This window comes from Amphibalanus amphitrite, unplaced genomic scaffold, assembly GCF_019059575.1.
Source record: "Amphibalanus amphitrite isolate SeventyFive unplaced genomic scaffold, NRLGWU_Aamphi_draft 000787F_arrow, whole genome shotgun sequence".
In the NCBI taxonomy this organism is placed as follows: domain Eukaryota; kingdom Metazoa; phylum Arthropoda; class Thecostraca; order Balanomorpha; family Balanidae; genus Amphibalanus; species Amphibalanus amphitrite.
The window spans coordinates 309,728-328,616 of NW_024882281.1; the positions used below are offsets into that span (position 1 = coordinate 309,728).

Consider the following 18,889-nt stretch of genomic DNA (forward strand, 5'->3'; position numbering starts at 1 on the left):
CCACGTGCCGACCGTGCCGTGCTGTGCCGTGCCGTGCCGCCCGTGCCGTGCCGTGCAGAGGAGCAGGTGACGGTGGCGGTCGAGGCGGACCGGCGGAGGGTGCTGACCCGACACTAGCGGCCCAGTGGGACCGACTGCGACACAACCCGGCCCGGTGGCCACTGACGGCGGTCCGGGATTCTCTGACGGGTCGACCGCTCCTGACAGCAGTCTGACGGTTGCGTGTCAGCCATATGACAGACGGCTGGTCGGGGGACTCGGCGGACAACTCGCTGTGGTTCGAAGAACGGGCTCATATAACGATGTGTTACGCTACTGACATTACTGATGATAACTCCGTATCCGGTATCAGACCTTACAAGTTTCCTTTTTTCATATAACATATTACTTCGTATTTAAAAATAGTTATATTGGCCTTGTTTACCCTTATTAAACTCAAGGGCATGCACGTTTTAAATGTTGAGCAGCATTGCCAGCTCGCGGCAACGTTGCAAACAAAAGACGGATACGGATGTGTTCGTGCGCTAGAAATAGCAAGCCTCATAAAGAATAATCAATAAAGCATTGCTTCACACGAATCGTGACGTATTTACACTTTACCATGATAATGTAGTTTAGTGTGACTTTTAGTGCATGCATAAAAAGTTAGTATTTAAACCATGTTGTTGATGTTGTCAGTTTTTAAATTGAAGCAAGCATGCTTTATTTTTGTCAAACAAAATATAGTGTCAGGTAGGTAGGTAGGTAGATCCCATTTGCCAGTATGCAGCATTCAGGATTCATTTATAATCTATAATGTAGGTACTGAAATACGTTTACAAAACATTTACAATTTATACAATATCCAATTCCATGCCTCATACCTTCCATACAATCTGAGGCCGGATCACAGCGATCTGCGACAGGACGTTTCCTGCAGGTGAGTATCTACAGGCATTGCCATGGAGCGCCATCAGATTAGGGCCTCTGTGGGCTGGTCGTGCCCGAAGTTTGTGCGCTATTCAGCTCGGTGATCTGATTAGTGCAGCCCCGCTCAAGCCGACCGATGTTGTGTCAGTCCGAGCTCAGAGTCAGGTGCGCTAATCATCAAACCGAGGTCACTGGTGCAGTCCACAGCGACCGAAGCTTGTATGGTTTTGGTGGGAGCTGGGACGGTGAACCATTAGTGATGTAAGATGCACTGTAGCAGCACAGAGCGCTACGCAGAGAGTGCAACGTAACGTGTCATCTAACTGCATACTGTCAGTGAGGGTGTCATCAACTGACGTAGGTACGGCAAATCAACCAAGAGGCTCATCCAATTCAGAGGAAGTGCACTAATCCAAATCTTGACTTTGCACAAACGGTTGCCCTCTACATCAGTGCATTTGAGAAATGATAACTTTTGCTGGAATCCGCTGTGGTTCGACTGGAATGTGACATCAAAGCACATTCAGACTGCTGGAACTCGCGGGTGAACTCAGGCCGGGTATATAACTTCCTGAATAGCACAGCCGCGAAAGGAGCCGTGTTTGTAGGCCTCGGATCGGAGGCCGGTGGGCATATGGTATAGAGCTTTGTTGTTGGGCGGACCGAGTAGCTGGCTGACAGTGCAGACTGGAGCTGCTTCGCATTTGCACGGCTGTCGCCTTTTGTTTTGGTCTCGACTCTGGGGCGTCAGCCGGCTCACACAGTGACTGGATGCTGGGCTGAGGCCTGGGCTTGTTTCGGTGGGGTGCTGTGGCTTGCTGGTTGCCTTGGCTGGGGTGCTGAGAGTGTCGGTAGCCAGGGGTGCTAGCAATGTCCACCCTCCGCAGCCGCACCCAGAGCCGCCGAGGTGGGGTGTCCTGTCCACCGGCGGCACCCAGAGCCGCCGCGGTGGCAGCATGACTCAGCGGTGACGTCGGCAGCGGCAGCCGAGGGGCGCGATGCGCCGCGCTCCATCTTTTTGTGCGACTCGCCCGATGATGAACGACGGGGCGGCTCCATCCGTCGTGTCGGCGCCGATGGTATCTCCGTCGGCCTCGACAAAGGGCGCATCGCGACTCCATTTGCGCCAATCGAGCCGCGCGCGCGGCGAGTGCCGCCGACACCATTAGACGAGTGGCCGGGAGGGCCGCTCGGCGGCACCCACTGCCCGATACAGACCGGCAGACCGGGCACATTTGAGACTCAGAGAGCCTGCAGAGTGGGACAGGAGGGTCTGAGAGGCGCTCGGATGAGTGGAAATGGGCGGACAAGAGAGGAAACGGTGACTAGAAAAGTGTGTAGAGGGATACGAGATAAAGTCGAATCGATACCATTCTCTTCGTTCTGCGGATCAACTTTTCGCGGTAAGGCAAAGCCACGTGTTATTGAAACACAGTGTAGGGGAAAATGCTGCTGAATGACTTTTTATGTTAATTTGTTGTCAAATCAATTTTTCAGTACAAATTTGACATCGTACACCAATATAAATAGCACCATTGTGTTCCTGAGCTCAAACTGCATCCAATAGACATGTTTTTTGTTGAAAAATTTCAGGTTTAAAATTTGACCTTTTTATCTGCAAGTGGCCTGACCTAAGCTAATTTCAACTTAAAAGGACCTTGAATGACAAAAACGACATCGGATTCAAAATCTATGACCTAAATGGACCATAAAACATGTGTCACGTGACCGACTTATGATATAAGATTTCCGTGACCTATGATGACCTGACCCTGACCTGAAAATCAAAGTACCTACAAGTTTGGTACCCTCAGGGTACCTATCTAAAGTATCTGTTCACGAGTGTGTAAACCAAAAATCAGCCTAATCTGACTTGTAAGACGGCAGCCAGAGCTCAAAAAGTGAACAAGCTAAATATCGATAATTTTTACCTTGACCTGACCTGTGACGTCATCGATAACCTGAAGGTAAATTAAATTAGGTTTCACTCGCCAGTTGTTCCGGGGCTATCAGACGCCGTTTGACTTTTGACGATCGGCCCAGTAGTTTTGGAATTAGGAGGGGGGCTATGAATAGCCCCCCCCCCCTCAGTAGGGCGCGTTATACACAGACCCCAGTGGGCGCGAGTTAAGTTCTTACAATTATTTTGCTTCCGACAACTGCCTTCCGTGCGGCTGCCATTTGAATCCAGCCGATCAGCCTCTCCGTTCTCCCTGAGCCCCTGCACACGGCGAACGGGGGCGGGCGGGGGCAAACGGGGGCGAACGGGGCAGCTCCTCCGCCGGCGCGGCGGAAGCGGCGTGGGCCGCTGCCGTCTGCGGCAGAAGCGGCGCGCTCAGAGCGGAGGGCAGCTGATTGAGTTAGCGCGGCTCCGAGCAGGCCGCCGCCGCTGAGCTGCGGCCTGGGTGTGTGAGTGCGGGTGGGCGGCCAGTGGTACTCCCGCGGCTTTATACCGCCAGTGGCTCCACAAACTGCTCAACAGACAACGTGAACCAAAATAGATGGCCTAAAATAAAACGGCGAGCCTTGAAACATCGGATCAGTCTGATCTTTGGGCCATCTCTCTCCGACTTAGTGAAGATTTCAACGCTTCTTTTTCATATTGCATGCGAATTTACAGGCGAGTTTTATTGCAAAGCCGCCTCTCTAAGCTGATAAACCCAACTGAAAGCTTCCATATTCAACAAAGGTTAAAATTTAGCAGACCTGGGCTTGGACGAAAAACGACAAGTGGAAACGCCACTCGCAGTCCATTTCACTACGAAGTTTGCCTACATAAAGCGTCCGAGTAATTTTCAGAACAAGTGGGCGTCATACACTTGTCGCCGCCCTAGTCTGCTTTCTCTGTAACGTCGACCATCACACGATGTCCGCCTACGCTCCTGAGCCTCATCTGCCGAAAATGGCTGTGTGACCGAGAATGAGCGCACTCTGTATTCATGGAAGACGAATTGCAGCGCAGCGGCGTCGGTCGCGGTTGGCGCGTCGGACGTCCGTCAGACCCCGGTCCGTCACGGGGGTGGCCGCACTCTGCTGTAGTGGTCGGCCGTACTGCTGGGTAGGACGGGCGCGCCGCCGTACTATGCTTTAGTGGTAGGACGGGCCTGCCGCCGCACTGCTGCAGTGGTCTGCCGTACCGCTGGGTAGGACGGGGACGCCGCGGTATCTGCACCCGTCTGCAGTGTGTCCCAGTACGGCCTAATGTCTCCTCAGGGCACTGTGGTGTGACGGCAGCAGCACACATTACACACACAGACACGGCACAGCGGCCCGCGCTGCCGGCGAGGTGCGAGGGTGAGCATACTGGCGGGGAAGGGTCGCGCCGACACCGACAGTGGTGTGGGAGGGTGGATGGTCGCGAGGGCGGCAGTTGAGGCATACTAACACACCAGGTTTACTCACCGTCATAAATGCTGGCTTATTTTCATATTCAACAGATCATTACGGGTATGATATTTATGCGACGTAATGCGGCTATATATTTTGCGTAATTCAAAAGTAAGGGATACCTAAGAATCAAACCGCCTTCCTAGCCTAGCAGCGAACAGACTAAAAAGCATGCAAGTTCCATTCATGTTGCTAGTTTATTGTTTGAAGAATAGCGGCTTTGTGGGCCTTCCACCAGCCGTCAGCCGATGTCCAGCACAGCCCGCCGCTCGTGCTCCAAGTGCACTTTGCTGCGCGGTGCAGCGGCGCCGAGGCTGCTCTATTAGCAGCTGAGTACACAGAACAATTCACATCTGGACAGGCCGTGCGTCTTACCAGAGCGCAGCGGCGGCCGCCAATTTATGAATGAGCGGCGCGGCCCGATAAATTCACCGCGCTGTTCGACTATCCGAGTGCGGCCGGCGTCGGACGGAGCCCACCGCGCTGGTGGTGTGTTTCCACCCTCCCACTCTAGCGGTGTGGGGCCGTCTCTCACCCACCCAGCCTGTCTGTGTTGGGCCGTCTCTCACTCACCTACCTATCAGTGTTGGGCCGTCTCTAACCCACCCAGCCTGTCGGTGTGGGGCCGTCTCTCACCTACCCAGCCTGTCGGCGAAGGGCCGTCTCTCACTCACCTACATATCAGTGTTGGGCCGTCTCTCAGCGCCCACCTGTCGGCTTGGATTCGTCCCTCACCCACTCTGTCAGCCTGTCAGGCAGTATCAGGCCGTCCTGACCGTCTCTCACCCATCCACTTGTCTGTGTTGGGTCGCCTTTCACCCACCTACCTGTCGGTGTGGACCGTCTCTTACCCACCCACCTGTCGGCTTGGGTTCGTCTCCCACCCTCCCGGTCTAGCTGCCGGGCCGCCCTGACTGTCTCCCAGTCCCACCCACCTGTCTGTCGGTGTGGCCCCCTGCCCCCCCCCCTCCCCATCGTAGTCTGTCGTAATTACTCCATTATCCAGCACTGGGCGGCGATGATTGCTGCGGCAGACGGTGGCAGCCGCCGGCCAGTATGCAGTATTCAGTGGAGGGCCGGCCGGCCGGCGCCCCGCGCCGCACGCGCGCCGCGACTCGTCTGCATTATTGAGCCGCGTCAAAACTGTCACCGCGTCATCATCGGAGCCGATGAATACAAATGATGGTAATTAGTGGCCCGGGGCGTGGCTGGCAACGGTGAGCGGCGCCGAGCCGGACAGGTGACGGCCGAGACACGACGGAGGGTATAGATCACACATGACAGAGAGAACACGGATTAGTGTCGATGGAATAGCTGACTCCCCTGGAGAGCAATAACAATGTTGTCTTTTTTGCTTTTTTGCTTTTTGTTTACTGTTTGAGAACAAGCTGTAGTTTACGGATTGCTTATAATTATTCACTCAATATACCCGCTATTTTTCATTTATATTTTCAGCTACTTTATTTACCTCGGGTATGGATGGGCACGTGTCTCAGACTACAGTCCGTATCTAACCCTTGTGCAAGATCTTTGTTATGGTTTTGAGCCTTTCCGTGCCCTCCCATGCTGACCTGACCGGCGGCACCTGAGGCCGCCCCTACTGACCTGACTTGACCTGACCTGACCTGACCGGCGGCACCTGAGGCCGCCCCGAGTATCAGCCGGTCCGGGGCGACAGCACCCGGCCACCGGCATTATCTGTCGCGCGGCGGGCCGGCGCCACCACCGGAACCCATTTGGACGAAATGGCCCGGTCCGGCTCTATCGGCGCGGTGCCGGAGAGTGGCTGATCGGCCGTTAGGAGCACCTGATCGGTGACGGCGCCGTGCGGATCACCTCCCCGGAGCGGGGGACGGGACCGTCCACCGGCACCAGCCATCTGGTGACCAGATGGATGGGTTGAAGAGCCCTCCGGAGATGCGCTGAACGGCGTCACTCCTATGGGAGTCGAGGGTGGAACGGAGTATTGCCGAGAGGTGTTCGGCTGGGCGACCACTGAGAGTATGCCCAGGGCTGGACCCCAATGGGTCGCCCCCCCCCCCCTCCCGAGGCAGCAGCTCGCGGATGAAGCTGTGAGCCGACCCACGTGTAAGATATGGGGTTGAATGCACACATCAGTGGCCGTTCCGGCGACAGTCAGTTCGGCTAATGCCCTCAGAGCCCAGAGGTGGGCACGTGCAGGGCCCAGAGGGACCTGGCGGCTCACACCTCTCGGCTGCCGTCACCTCTGCAGTGTCCGGCGGCTCACTCACACCTCTCGGCTGCCGTCAGCTCTGCACAGTGTCCGGGTTAGTTCACTCGCCACCTCGGTGGAGACCGACTCCCTGGGGGCGCTGCTGTGACCCGTGACCGGCCGCAGCACCTTCCGTTCAACAGACAGCTGAGGGCGCCACTCACCCCCGACACCGGGCCCGTCTTATAGGCATCACGTGACCGTCCGGGGTGTCACTTGACCCGCCGGTGACGGCGCCACCAGCCACTGGGCGTGGCGCAATAACACTGGAAACCGGAACACTTTGAACTGTTCAGTGTCAGAATAGAGCACGCCTTGACCCCCAGAAAATCGTACCTATGTATATCACCCTATGTCAGTTTCTAGAAACAGATTGTCAGGAAGTGAAACTGTTATCACTCAGGTCAGTGTGCCTTTGGCAGCCCGGTCGAGCTCAATCTAATCCTATCGGAATAATTCCGGCCCGTATCGGCCGCCGTCTGCCGCGGATTGAGCCGTATCTGGTCCTGCTGGCTCGGTCACGGCGGATTGGGCCGTATCTCTGCCGTCCGGGCCAGGTCAGGTCTCCTCCGTCCAGCTCAGGTCACCTGTATCCGCGCCCGGTCCTCGGTGGCGCCCCTGGCGCGTCCGTTCGTGACGGCGGCGATTATGGCGCACGAGCGCCGGCCCCGCCCTGGCGTGCCGCCGCCGGCCGTATTCACGCTCCGACAGGGGGGGGGGGGGGCTCAAAGGGTGGCGCCCCGCTAATGGTGACAGCCCCCAATTATCGCCACTTCTCGACAGACGGCCCGACACAATGGCTAAACGCCACATGTCCGAGCCAATCGGGGTCAGCATGCCAGACCGGCGACTCGATACAAAGTGATTGGACATGCGATTTGAATGTATCATGATATTACTTCCCAACTATTGATAAGTCGTTCTGGAAAATTGGGAGTTAAACATTAAATGATGAAAATTTTAGAAGCTTTTACATGGCCATGTTGACGAGGTGGTTGCTTTCAATGACAGCACAAATCAATTTCATCAATAGTTATAGGATTGGGGCTTGATTCTGCACCGACAAATCGTTGCCTCATTAGCACCTCATGACGTCATCGCTGGAGGCGCGTGCCAGGCACATCTCGTGTTTCTACAGGTCGACACGGACGGCCGTGGCTGTCCGACCGATCTGCACCACAAGCCGGTCCCGTAATGACGCGATGAATGAAGCCACGCGAGCCGCGCCCAGGCGTCCCACAACACTGGGCTGCTGCGGGGAGAGGCGACTGGTTACACCTGTCCGGCATACCGCCCGGGACAAGGTATACAGCCAGCACAGTGACATTGAACATCGCTGACGGCGCCGGGCTGCCGGCTCGGTCACCTGAATGGGTGGTGGTCGATAAACTGGTGTCAATGTGGGACGGTGTGTGGAGGGTGGCGTATGCCCATGTAGGAGCGGCTGCTGCAGCTCTAACTGAGGATGTAGCCGGTAGTCGGGAGACTGAAGGTCGTCAGAGCAGTGCCTGTCGACGGCCGTCGGGGCGCTGACGTGCCTGCCGAGGGACTATCGACGTCCGATGTCGGCGGTCTGTCAGCGGCTGAGCGATGGCCGGAATCTCCCAGTCAGCGGCCGGAAGCCGCGCCATCAGTCACCAATGGGCGCGCACGCACCGCTCCGTCCCAGTCTGATGGACATCCACTAAATGCAGCCGGTCGCACTGTGATTGAGACGACCGCAGCGGTCAGCGAGCGGTAGTGGCCACTGGGCTCCGGCGAGCGTCTGCCTGTGTGTTGTGACGGCTCTGGGAGCGGTCGGCAGCAGAAGTGAACTTTGGTGACCGTCTGTCTATGTTTTGTGACGGCTTGGAGCGCGAGTGAATGTGGAGGGGAGCAGAGCTGACCTTGATCTGATCATGGTCCTTGCGCGGTCGGCCGGTTCCGGTCATGGTCCACTCGTCTCTCGTCCGTGCTGCAAAAGGCCCAAAAGGCTGCTCCGTTCGCCCGGCCGGGCACCGTTCCGCTGTCAGAGCGAGTTTCACGCGGGCCCGTCCCACTGCGCTGCCCATGATGTCGAGTTTAATCCCCCCGCGGACTGGCAGATGCGCCTGTTGACGGACCCCCCCCCCCCCCCCGGCCCGTCCAGACACCGCCGGCGTCCCGCACAGCTAATTCAGAACGTCATCAGAGCCGATCCGGCCGTCGGTTTTTGTATCCGGCAGTAATCGCCGCAGGGAGCCGCCCCAGTTGTGTCGGTTATTGTTGACGGCCTGATAAGTCCGCCTGGTGGGGGCGGCAGACAGCCCGGCCCGGCTACCGGTCGTCCCGGGGGTACATTTAGCCGCAGCCGACATCCCTGCTAATTTGTCGGCGTATTGTGGGCGCGCGATACCGAGGGTGATGTCCGCCGCTCGGACCCGACCGTCAGATGCGGGGTTCACTCGGACACGGTCATCCCCGCCGGCGCCCGACCGCTGCACTGCTCCGGTCTACATAGTCTGGGAGGTGTGGATTGTGGTGTGCAGCTGGTCAGCAAGGGCGACGGGGCGTACCCGCATACATACAAGGCACAACATCACATAACACCTGATACATTTTCGCGGCAATCCGGCTTTTTTTACTTACGGCCTCTGATACGGAAGTGACCGGGACCTGCAACAGAGAAGATAATTAATATGTCAGTTCTCTGCTGTCGAGAGTGATGGCAGTTGACTATCGATACAGATATATGACACGCATATTCTCTAATGAACATACATTCAATAACACTCTCGGGACTGAATATACGTTCAAAATCCAGGGTGAAATTGAGCGTATAGGTATGTATGCATATTGCACATTCATGACGGAAAACATACACTGAATTTTTATTCGCATTTTGCAAGCGGATGCCGATTGCAGAGGTTGATATATCCAGGAACAGTTTGATCTTTGGAATAGACTTGGTCGTAGTTGTTGGATTGTGAGGTCATAAGAGTGGGCAAAACACAGGTACTTTGGCGAGTGCAAAAACTCATTGCAGCGTCGGTCATAATTGCCAAATGCCAAAAACCTCATTTTTCCATTGAAGCATTTCATAAATTGTTCGAACGCAATATAGGCACAAAAATGTCGCACCATTTATGCACCTAGTGACCACTCGTTTATTTTGACATGTTTATGCATTCTTTCAACAGCTGAAAGCATTGTTTTCCATCGGGGCTGTGTGAAACACTTCTTAGCTTTACAAGACCTGATTGTGATGCGTTAATGTACGAGCCTTTCATGATTTTCAGTAGATGACATGCTGCGCTGCGCAGACCAAGTCTGTTCCCCCGGCGCGGCCGCTCGCAGGCCGGGTCTGCTCTCTCGGCCGGCCGCTCGCAGACCGGTCTGTTCCCCGGCCGGCCGCTCGCAGACAGGTCTGTTACCCCGGCCGGCCGCTCGCAGACAGGGTCCGTTCCCCCGGCCGGCCGCTCGCAGACAGGTCTGTGCCCCCGGCCGGCCGCTCCGCTCGCAGACAGGTCCGTTCCCCCGGCCGGCCGCTCGCAGACAGGTCTGTGCCCCCGGCCGGCCGCTCCGCTCGCAGACCGGGTCTGTTCACCCGGCCGGCCGCTCGCAGACATGTCTGTTCTCCCGGCCCAGCCGCTCGCAGACAGGTCTGCTCTCTCGGCCGGCCGCTCACAGACGGAGTCCGTTCCCCCGGCCGGCCGCTCGCAGACAGGTCTGTTCCCCCGGCCGGCCGCCCGCAGACCGGGTCCGTTCCCCCGACCCGGCCGCTCGCAGGCAGAATCAGTCCACCGACCCGGCCGCTCGCAGACAGGTCTGTTCCCCGGCCGGCCGCTCGCAGACCGGGTCTGTTCCCCCCGCCGGCCGCTCGCTGTGTCGGTGCGGTGCCGACGGCCGCTGTTTGTCTGGGCCGGCCCATTTCTGAGCTCTGCCGCTGTTTGTGTTTGTCCTCAGCAAACTGACTTCACTGTGACGCCGCAGCATGGCTGCTAATCGGCACCTATTGAGCCCAGCTAAAAACATCGTTACACTTAATGAGGCCTGCGAAGTTTAGTTAAGTTGTTGGCTTAGCACCATTGGGACAGAACAGCTTAATTGCTCTGGAGCATTGGATTTAAATCGGACTAATTGGTCTGGGTGATTATACTTTACTTGTCGATTCAAAGGACCTAGACAGGCTTAGGTACTCGTAACTATTTCCCATATATGCAAATCTGCCATGACCTTGCCTTCCCTGTAACCTGTCACAACTAACCAAAGAAGCTCACGTTCCTACCCGTCGTCTCAAATAATGTTTCCACAATTTAGTGCTCCTAAATTACCCTCAGTCTCAGATGGCTCTGCCTAGCTAGTCCCTGACCTGGAAATCGGTTCCTGGCTCTACTGCCCTGCCTACTGCTCTTGACCATATCAGTACATCGCCTTCCAGAACTGTAAACGCACACGTGTGTGCCCGCCGTCCGGTCCTGTTCCTCCACTGATCGTGACCTGTTCTACTTCCTCGACCTCATGCCCTCCGTTCCGCCGGACCAGTGATCATGACCCGTACTTTGACCGTGAGTCGGTGTTGACAGCGCTCACACCGGCCGCTCGGTGTTCTCGGTTTGCTCACTGCAGCGCGCGCAGTGTATGTATGTATGTATGTATTTACGATCATGGGCGATCCACACATGGCGTGGCGATTACTGCCCATTGCCCGATTACTGCAGTGCGTGCACGTGGAACTATCAGCGTGAACGCCTGTCTGTTGTGTGCGCGGTCAGTGTCAGTGCAGCCGCCGACCGTCCCCACTGTTTGTCCTGGCCGTGACCTGGTTACCTCCTGAGGCGCTGCTGGACGTTTGCTCTGGGTCACCGAGGCATTGGGTCAGGTGATAACGCGGGCAGTGTAGGAATCTATGAGCGGATCGGTGGAGCATGACGAGATGGGTGTCAGGAATGTTGGATGATCGTCTCTTCCCTGTCAGAGATGAAACGGAAGATTGCAAGAATGTTGTGAAAAACAATTGGCAAGGGGAGCCCTTAGCCATTAGTACTAAAAAGACCGGCTTCATTAAATCCTATATTATTCTTATATTGTTCCAATCCTATATTGTTAGTCTGCGCCCTGAGCGCGTGGCCGCGACCCGGGCCCCAGCTCTGTGCAGCTGTGACGGGAAGCCTCGGCTGATAGCGGCTCAAAAAATGGCCTGCTCTCGGGGTCGGTGCAGACGGAATAACATCCGACTATAGGCATCGCGTCTGCCAGTTCCGGCGGCTGGCCGAGACGATGTGAGGGCTGCGCGCCCCGGTACCTACATAGCGTGAGCGTCAACTGCAGCAGCAGCGGAAACTGGGTGCAAGTGTGCTTCTGCCGACGAAAAGTTGGCTTCTCGACAAGTGGCTGTGATGCTCTTTCATACATGGCATTATTCTCACATTTAGGTAGGGGAGAGCGGGGCCAGTTGAAACACGGGGTCAGATGAAACATGGCTTTATTTTCAACAGTATGCAACATATGGCGTTGCCGACACCACTGCGCATACGCGCTCGACCACTTCCTTTGTCAACGGCGTTTGGGCGGCAAACGGACGGTAATTTTGATTTGACATTTGTTTTTGTGTTTTTGAGGGGCGTTTGGGAGAAATCGTTCTTATGAATATTTTGTGATATCTCATATACCTTTGTTTGCTGAAAGAAGAACTCCTGGCTCCGGAATAACACTTTATTTGGCCCTTCATTCAGCATGATGCCGTCCCTCCAGCTCGTTTGACATGTGCTTTACGGCGTGTGCGAGATGGCGGGAGCGGATGGGGTCAATTGAAACGCTTCTCTGAGGGTCAGTTGAAACAGGGCCACAGGCCGTTTCAATGGACCCCGGTGACCCTTGCAATGGTTATTGTTCAGGGGCTGTAAACATTAACCCGCGCCCCACTGGGGGGGGGGGCTATTTATAGCCCCCCCTCCCGTTTTTCTGCAATAACTTCCAAACCGCTTGACGTATCGACGCCAAACTTTCAGTACCTTCGGCTGCATCAATTTGACACCTTGTGTCAAAATTTGAACTTCGTACCTACCATAGGTCGGCCGGAAATGACGTCAGAGTGACGTCATGTTCGGCCGATTTCGACGCAAAACATTGAACCACGGCAATCGCTCCCAAGAGCTCAGTTTTTAAGCTAGATCCAATTTCTTTGCATGAGAGGACTCAGAATAGACTGCGCTATCAAACTGCTATCTCGGATTTTCGAAATGTTGAAAATTTCGAAAATTTTAAATAATAAAATTCAAAATTTATATTTTTACATTTTTTTTCAAAAAGTTTTTGACTTTTCGAAAAAACCGGAATATATGTGATAGAACGCATTATTATGACTACCTCTCGCAAGTTTTAGCTACATATCTTCAAAAATGGCCAAGTTATACGCATTATTGCAAAAAATTAACAATTATTAATTTTTCAAATCAATTTTTCAGCACGAATTTGACATCGTACGCCAATATAAATAGCACCATCGTGTTCCTGAGCTCAAACTGCATCGAATAGACACCTTTTTTGTTGAAAATGTTTAACTTCAAAATTTGACCTTTTTTGACCTGAAAGTGACCTGACCTTAGCTAAATTTGACTCAAAATGACCTCGCATGACAGAGACGACATCAAATTCGAAATGTTTGGCCTAAATAGACCATAAAACATGTGTCACGTGACCGACGGATGATATAATATTTTCGTGACCTGTGATGACCTGACCTTGACCTGAAAATCAAAGTACAAGTTTGGTACCCTCAGAGTATCTAGAGCATCTGTTCACGAGTGTGTGAACCAAAAATGAGCCTGATCTGACTTGTAAGACGGCGGCCAGAGCCCAAAACGTGAAGAAGCCAAAATGCTAATAATTTTTACTTTGACCTGACCTGTGACGTCATCAGTGACCTCGAGGTCAATAAAATTAGGTTTCGCTCGACAGTTTTTCCGGGGCTATCAGACGCCGTTTGAATTTTGACGATCGGCCCAGTAGTTTCGGAGTTAGGAGGGGGGGCTATGAATAGCCCCCCCCCCCCAGTAGGGCGTGTTATACGCAGACCCCAGTGGGGCGCGGGTTAAAGGAAATAGTCCACCTTGAAATGAGCTTTTAAACTAAAATAGTAGTTTAATAGAGCTCAATTTTTGACCCCGTTTTCTCCGGCCTTTTGCTTGAAAGCACACTATAGCCTGAGCTATGTATTTCTCATTTTTCTCATCCGCCCATTTTACCATAGTCTATGTACTTTATGTCACCTATTATGAGGAACTTTGCACTTTTAGCTTTCAAACGACCTATTGAATGTAGCATTTGGAAAAGTAAACCGGACAAAATATCTCCTTAAGAAAGTGGCCTTAAAGAGGAAAACATCCCATTGTTAACCCGCGCCCCACTGGGGTCTGCGTATAACACGCCCTACTGGGGGGGGGGGGGGGGGGCTATTCATAGCCCCCCCTCCTAACTCCGAAACTACTGGGCCGATCGTAAAAATTCAAACGGCGTCTGATAGCCCCGGAAAAACTGTCGAGCGAAACCTAATTTCATTGACCTCGAGGTCACTGATGACGTCACAGGTCAGGTCAAAGTAAAAATTATTAGCATTTTGGCTTCTTCACGTTTTGGGCTCTGGCCGCCGTCTTACAAGTCAGATCAGGCTCATTTTTGGTTCACACACTCGTGAACAGATGCTCTAGATACTCTGAGGGTACCAAACTTGTACTTTGATTTTCAGGTCAAGGTCAGGTCATCACAGGTCATGAAAATATTATATCATCCGTCGGTCACGTGACACGTGTTTTATGGTCCATTTAGGCCAAACATTTCGAATTTGATGTCGTCTGTGTCATTCGAGGTCATTTTGAGTCAAATTTCGCTTAGGTCAGGTCACTTTCAGGTCAAAAAAGGTCAAATTTTGAAGTTAAAATTTTTCAACAAAAAAGGTGTCTATTGGATGCAGTTTGAGCTCAGGAACACAATGGTGCTATTTATATTGGCGTAAGATGTCAAATTCGTCCTAAAAAATTGATTTGAAAAATTAATAATTGTTAATTTTTTGCAATAATGCGTATAACTTGGCCATTTTTGAAGATATTTAGCTAAAACTTGCTAGAGTTAGTCATAATAATGCGTTCTATCACATATATTCCGGTTTTTTTCGAAAAGTCAAAAAGTTTTTGAAAAAAATGTAAAAATATAAATTTTGAATTTTATTATATACATTTTTCGAAATTTTAAAAATTTCGAAAATCCGAGATAGCAGTTTGATAGCGCAGTCTATTCTGAGTCCTTTCATGCAAAGAAATTGGATCTAGCTTAAAAACTGAGCTCTTGGGAGCGATTGCCGTGGTTCAATGTTTTGCGTCGAAATCGGCCGAACATGACGTCACTCTGACGTCATTTCCGGCCGACCTATGGTAGGTACGAAGTTCAAATTTTGACACAAGGTGTCAAATTGATGCAGCCGAAGGTACTGAAAGTTTGGCGTCGATACGTCAAGCGGTTTGGAAGTTATTGCAGAAAAACGGGAGGGGGGGGGGCTATAAATAGCCCCCCCCAGTGGGGCGCGGGTTAAGGATAGGTGCAATTGACCCCATGGGCTGGTTCAATTGACCCTCGCATCGGGGTCATTTGAAACGGACGTAGAGCTGTTTTATAAGCATGCGTTTGGCAGCAAAATATGTTTGAAACATAATTTTACATATCTTAAAATAAAGCCAAAAGAGCATATTTTTTCATGGCATTGTGCATTTTTCGATATGACAACTAGATCTCGCTGTGCATGTCAATATATAAAAAGTGGTTCAACTGGCCCCGCTCTCCCCTATAGTTTATCTAACATCAAGTTATTCCAGCAATTGATTCCAGCAGATTTTGGTTCAAAAGCAGCACTCACGATAATGTTTCATAGGAGAATAATATCCCATAAAAATAGCGAAATGCCACTTAGATGAGACGTTTGGTGTGGCATTCTGAACATGCGAACTCTTACATGTTAAGTTGATCAATGGACGCTTTAAATTATGGAAGCTATAATATCTATAACAATGTGACTAAGACAAATGACAAGAAAAGTTAGGACGTCCGCATAGCGCCGCATGTGAGAAGACAAAAAAAAAAATGCATAGGTATTCTATCAACAAGAAGGTGTTGAATTTATGCAAAATTATGATTTTGATCAAAGAAACTTGAACTTGCTTTGATATGGCATTACTATATGTTATCGATTTCTATCATACATTTTTTTATGACAGCCTCCACGGCTATCCGTGGACAGTGGATCTCTTTCCAGGGTTATCAGACTCATGTCTCGCTGGCTATTTGTGCGCGACATCGGCGCGGCCGAGTCCCTGCCTTGTCGTGCACGTCCGGTGCCATGGCGGCCGGCGCGCCCGGAAATGAGCTCCGGCCGGAAGCGGTGTCCTTCCGGTGTCCGTCCGCCGGCCCAGATAGCGGCCTTGTCGCCCAAGGGACTCCCGACGGACGGCCGTGCGCTGCAGAGACTCTGTTCGCTCACGCTGTGCTTACATACAGCTTCCTTACAGCTCTACCCCGTCTCCGCAGCTCTTTGCTGCCCTTTACATCTTCCGGAGCCCGGAATTACCTCCAATCCCCTCTACACTTCCCTCTCAGCAGCTATCCTCTCCTCTTTTTCTCTTTGTATCCCTCTACTCCAACTCTCCTGCCCCCCCCCCCTGCGGCTCTCCGGTTCTCTCTGTATTTCTCCGGTCCCTATCCGCACCCCTGCAGCTCTTCCAGTTCGAACCCCTCTGCTGCTCTGCATCCTTTTGTAACTCTCGGTCGGTCCCACCACAACTCTCCTACTCCGGTTCCCTCTGCAGCTCTTCTGTCCCCGTACACCGTAAGTGCAATTTTCCGGTCCCTCTGTACCCCTCCACAACCCTCCCAGTCCGGTCCTCTCTGTACCCCTCCACAACCCTCCCAGTCCGGTCCCCTCTGACCTCTGTACCCCTTTACAACCCTCCCAGTCCGGTCCCCTCTGTACCCCTTTACAACCCTCCCAGTCCGGTCCCTCTGTAACCCTCCACAATGCCCTCCCAGTCCGGTCCTCTCTGTACCCCTCCACAACCCTCCCAGTCCGGTCCTCTCTGTACCCCTCCACAACCCTCCCAGTCCGGTCCCCTCTGACCTCTGTACCCCTTTACAACCCTCCCAGTCCGGTCCCCTCTGTACCCCTCCACAACCCTCCCAGTCCGGTCCCCTCTGTACCCCTCCACAACCCTCCCAGTCCGGTCCCCTCTGTACCCCTCCACAACCCTCCCAGTCCGGTCCCCTCAGTACCCCTCCACAACCCTCCCAGTCCGGTCCCCTCTGACCTCTGTACCCCTTTACAACCCTCCCAGTCCGGTCCCCTCTGTACCCCTCCACAACCCTCCCAGTCCGGTCCTCTCTGTACCCCTCCACAACCCTCCCAGTCCGGTCCCCTCTGTACCCCTCCACAACCCTCCCAGTCCGGTCCTCTCTGTACCCCTCCACAACCCTCCCAGTCCGGTCCCCTCTGACCTCTGTACCCCTTTACAACCCTCCCAGTCCGGTCCCCTCTGTACCCCTTTACAACCCTCCCAGTCCGGTCCTCTCTGTACCCCTCCACAACCCTCCCAGTCCGGTCCCCTCTGTACCCCTCCACAACCCTCCCAGTCCGGTCCCCTCTGTACCCCTCCACAACCCTCCCAGTCCGGTCCTCTCTGCACCCCTTTACAACCCTCCCAGTCCGGTCCTCTCTGAACCCCTCCACAACCCTCCCAGTCCGGTCCCCTCTGTACCCCTCCACAACCCTCCCAGTCCGGTCCCTCTGTAACCCTCCACAATGCCCTCCCAGTCCGGTCCCCTCTGTACCCCTCCACAACCCTCCCAGTCCGGTCCCCTCTGTACCCCTCCACAACCCTCCCAGTCCGGTCCCCTCTGTACCCCTCCACAACCCTCCCAGTCCGGTCCCCTCTGTACCCCTTTACAACCCTCCCAGTCCGGTCCCCTCTGTACCCCTCCACAACCCTCCCAGTCCGGTCCTCTCTGCACCCCTTTACAACCCTCCCAGTCCGGTCCTCTCTGAACCCCTCCACAACCCTCCCAGTCCGGTCCCCTCTGTACCCCTCCACAACCCTCCCAGTCCGGTCCCCTCTGTACCCCTCCACAACCCTCCCAGTCCGGTCCCTCTGTACCCCTCCACAACCCTCCCAGTCCGGTCCCCTCTGTACCCCTTTACAACCCTCCCAGTCCGGTCCCCTCTGTACCCCTCCACAACCCTCCCAGTCCGGTCCTCTCTGCACCCCTTTACAACCCTCCCAGTCCGGTCCCCTCTGTACCCCTTTACAACCCTCCCAGTCCGGTCCCCTCTGTACCCCTCCACAACCCTCCCAGTCCGGTCCCCTCTGTACCCCTCCACAACCCTCCCAGTCCGGTCCCTCTGTACCCCTCCACAACCCTCCCAGTCCGGTCCCCTCTGTACCCCTTTACAACCCTCCCAGTCCGGTCCCCTCTGTACCCCTCCACAACCCTCCCAGTCCGGTCCTCTCTGCACCCCTTTACAACCCTCCCAGTCCGGTCCTCTCTGAACCCCTCCACAACCCTCCCAGTCCGGTCCCCTCTGTACCCCTCCACAACCCTCCCAGTCCGGTCCTCTCTGTACCCCTTTACAACCCCCCCCCCAGTCCAGTCCCCTATGTACCCCTCCACAACCCTCCCAGTCCGGTCCTCTCTGTACCCCTTTACAACCCTCCCAGTCCGGTCCTCTCTGTACCCCTTTACAACCCCCCCCCCAGTCCAGTCCCCTATGTACCCCTCCACAACCCTCCCAGTCCGGTCCCTCTGTACCCCTCCACAACCCTCCCAGTCCGGTCCTCTCTGTACCCCTCCACAATGCCCTCCCAGTCCGGTCCCCTCTGTACCCCTCCACAACCCTCCCAGTCCGGTCCCCTCTGTACCCCTTTACAACCCTCCCAGTCCGGTCCCCTCTGTACCCCTTTACAACCCTCCCAGTCCGGTCCCCTCTGACCTCTGTACCCCTTTACAACCCTCCCAGTCCGGTCCCCTCTGTACCCCTCCACAACCCTCCCAGTCCGGTCCCTCTGTACCCCTCCACAACCCTCCCAGTCCGGTCCCCCCCTGTACCCCTTTACAACCCTCCCAGTCCGGTCCCCTCTGTACCCCTCCACAACCCTCCCAGTCCGGTCCCTCTGTACCCCTCCACAACCCTCCCAGTCCGGTCCCCCCCTGTACCCCTTTACAACCCTCCCAGTCCGGTCCCCTCTGTACCCCTCCACAACCCTCCCAGTCCGGTCCCCTCTGTACCCCTTTACAACCCTCCCAGTCCGGTCCCTCTGCACCCCTCCACAACCCTCCCAGTCCGGTCCCCCCCTGTACCCCTTTACA

The 18,889-nt window shown here is 54.4% G+C and overlaps 1 protein-coding gene across 1 annotated transcript; it reads left to right on the forward strand.

Annotated features, from left to right (window-relative positions):
- Positions 1-1,779: 1,779 nt before the first annotated feature.
- LOC122366141 (pollen-specific leucine-rich repeat extensin-like protein 1) lies at positions 1,780-17,697 on the forward strand (the record flags this gene model as incomplete). Its single annotated transcript, XM_043338011.1, has 5 exons — positions 1,780-1,816; positions 17,008-17,085; positions 17,340-17,352; positions 17,520-17,595; positions 17,628-17,697. Coding segments are annotated over exons 1-5 (274 nt in total), but the record flags the coding sequence as incomplete, so codon positions are not given.
- Positions 17,698-18,889: the final 1,192 nt, after the last annotated feature.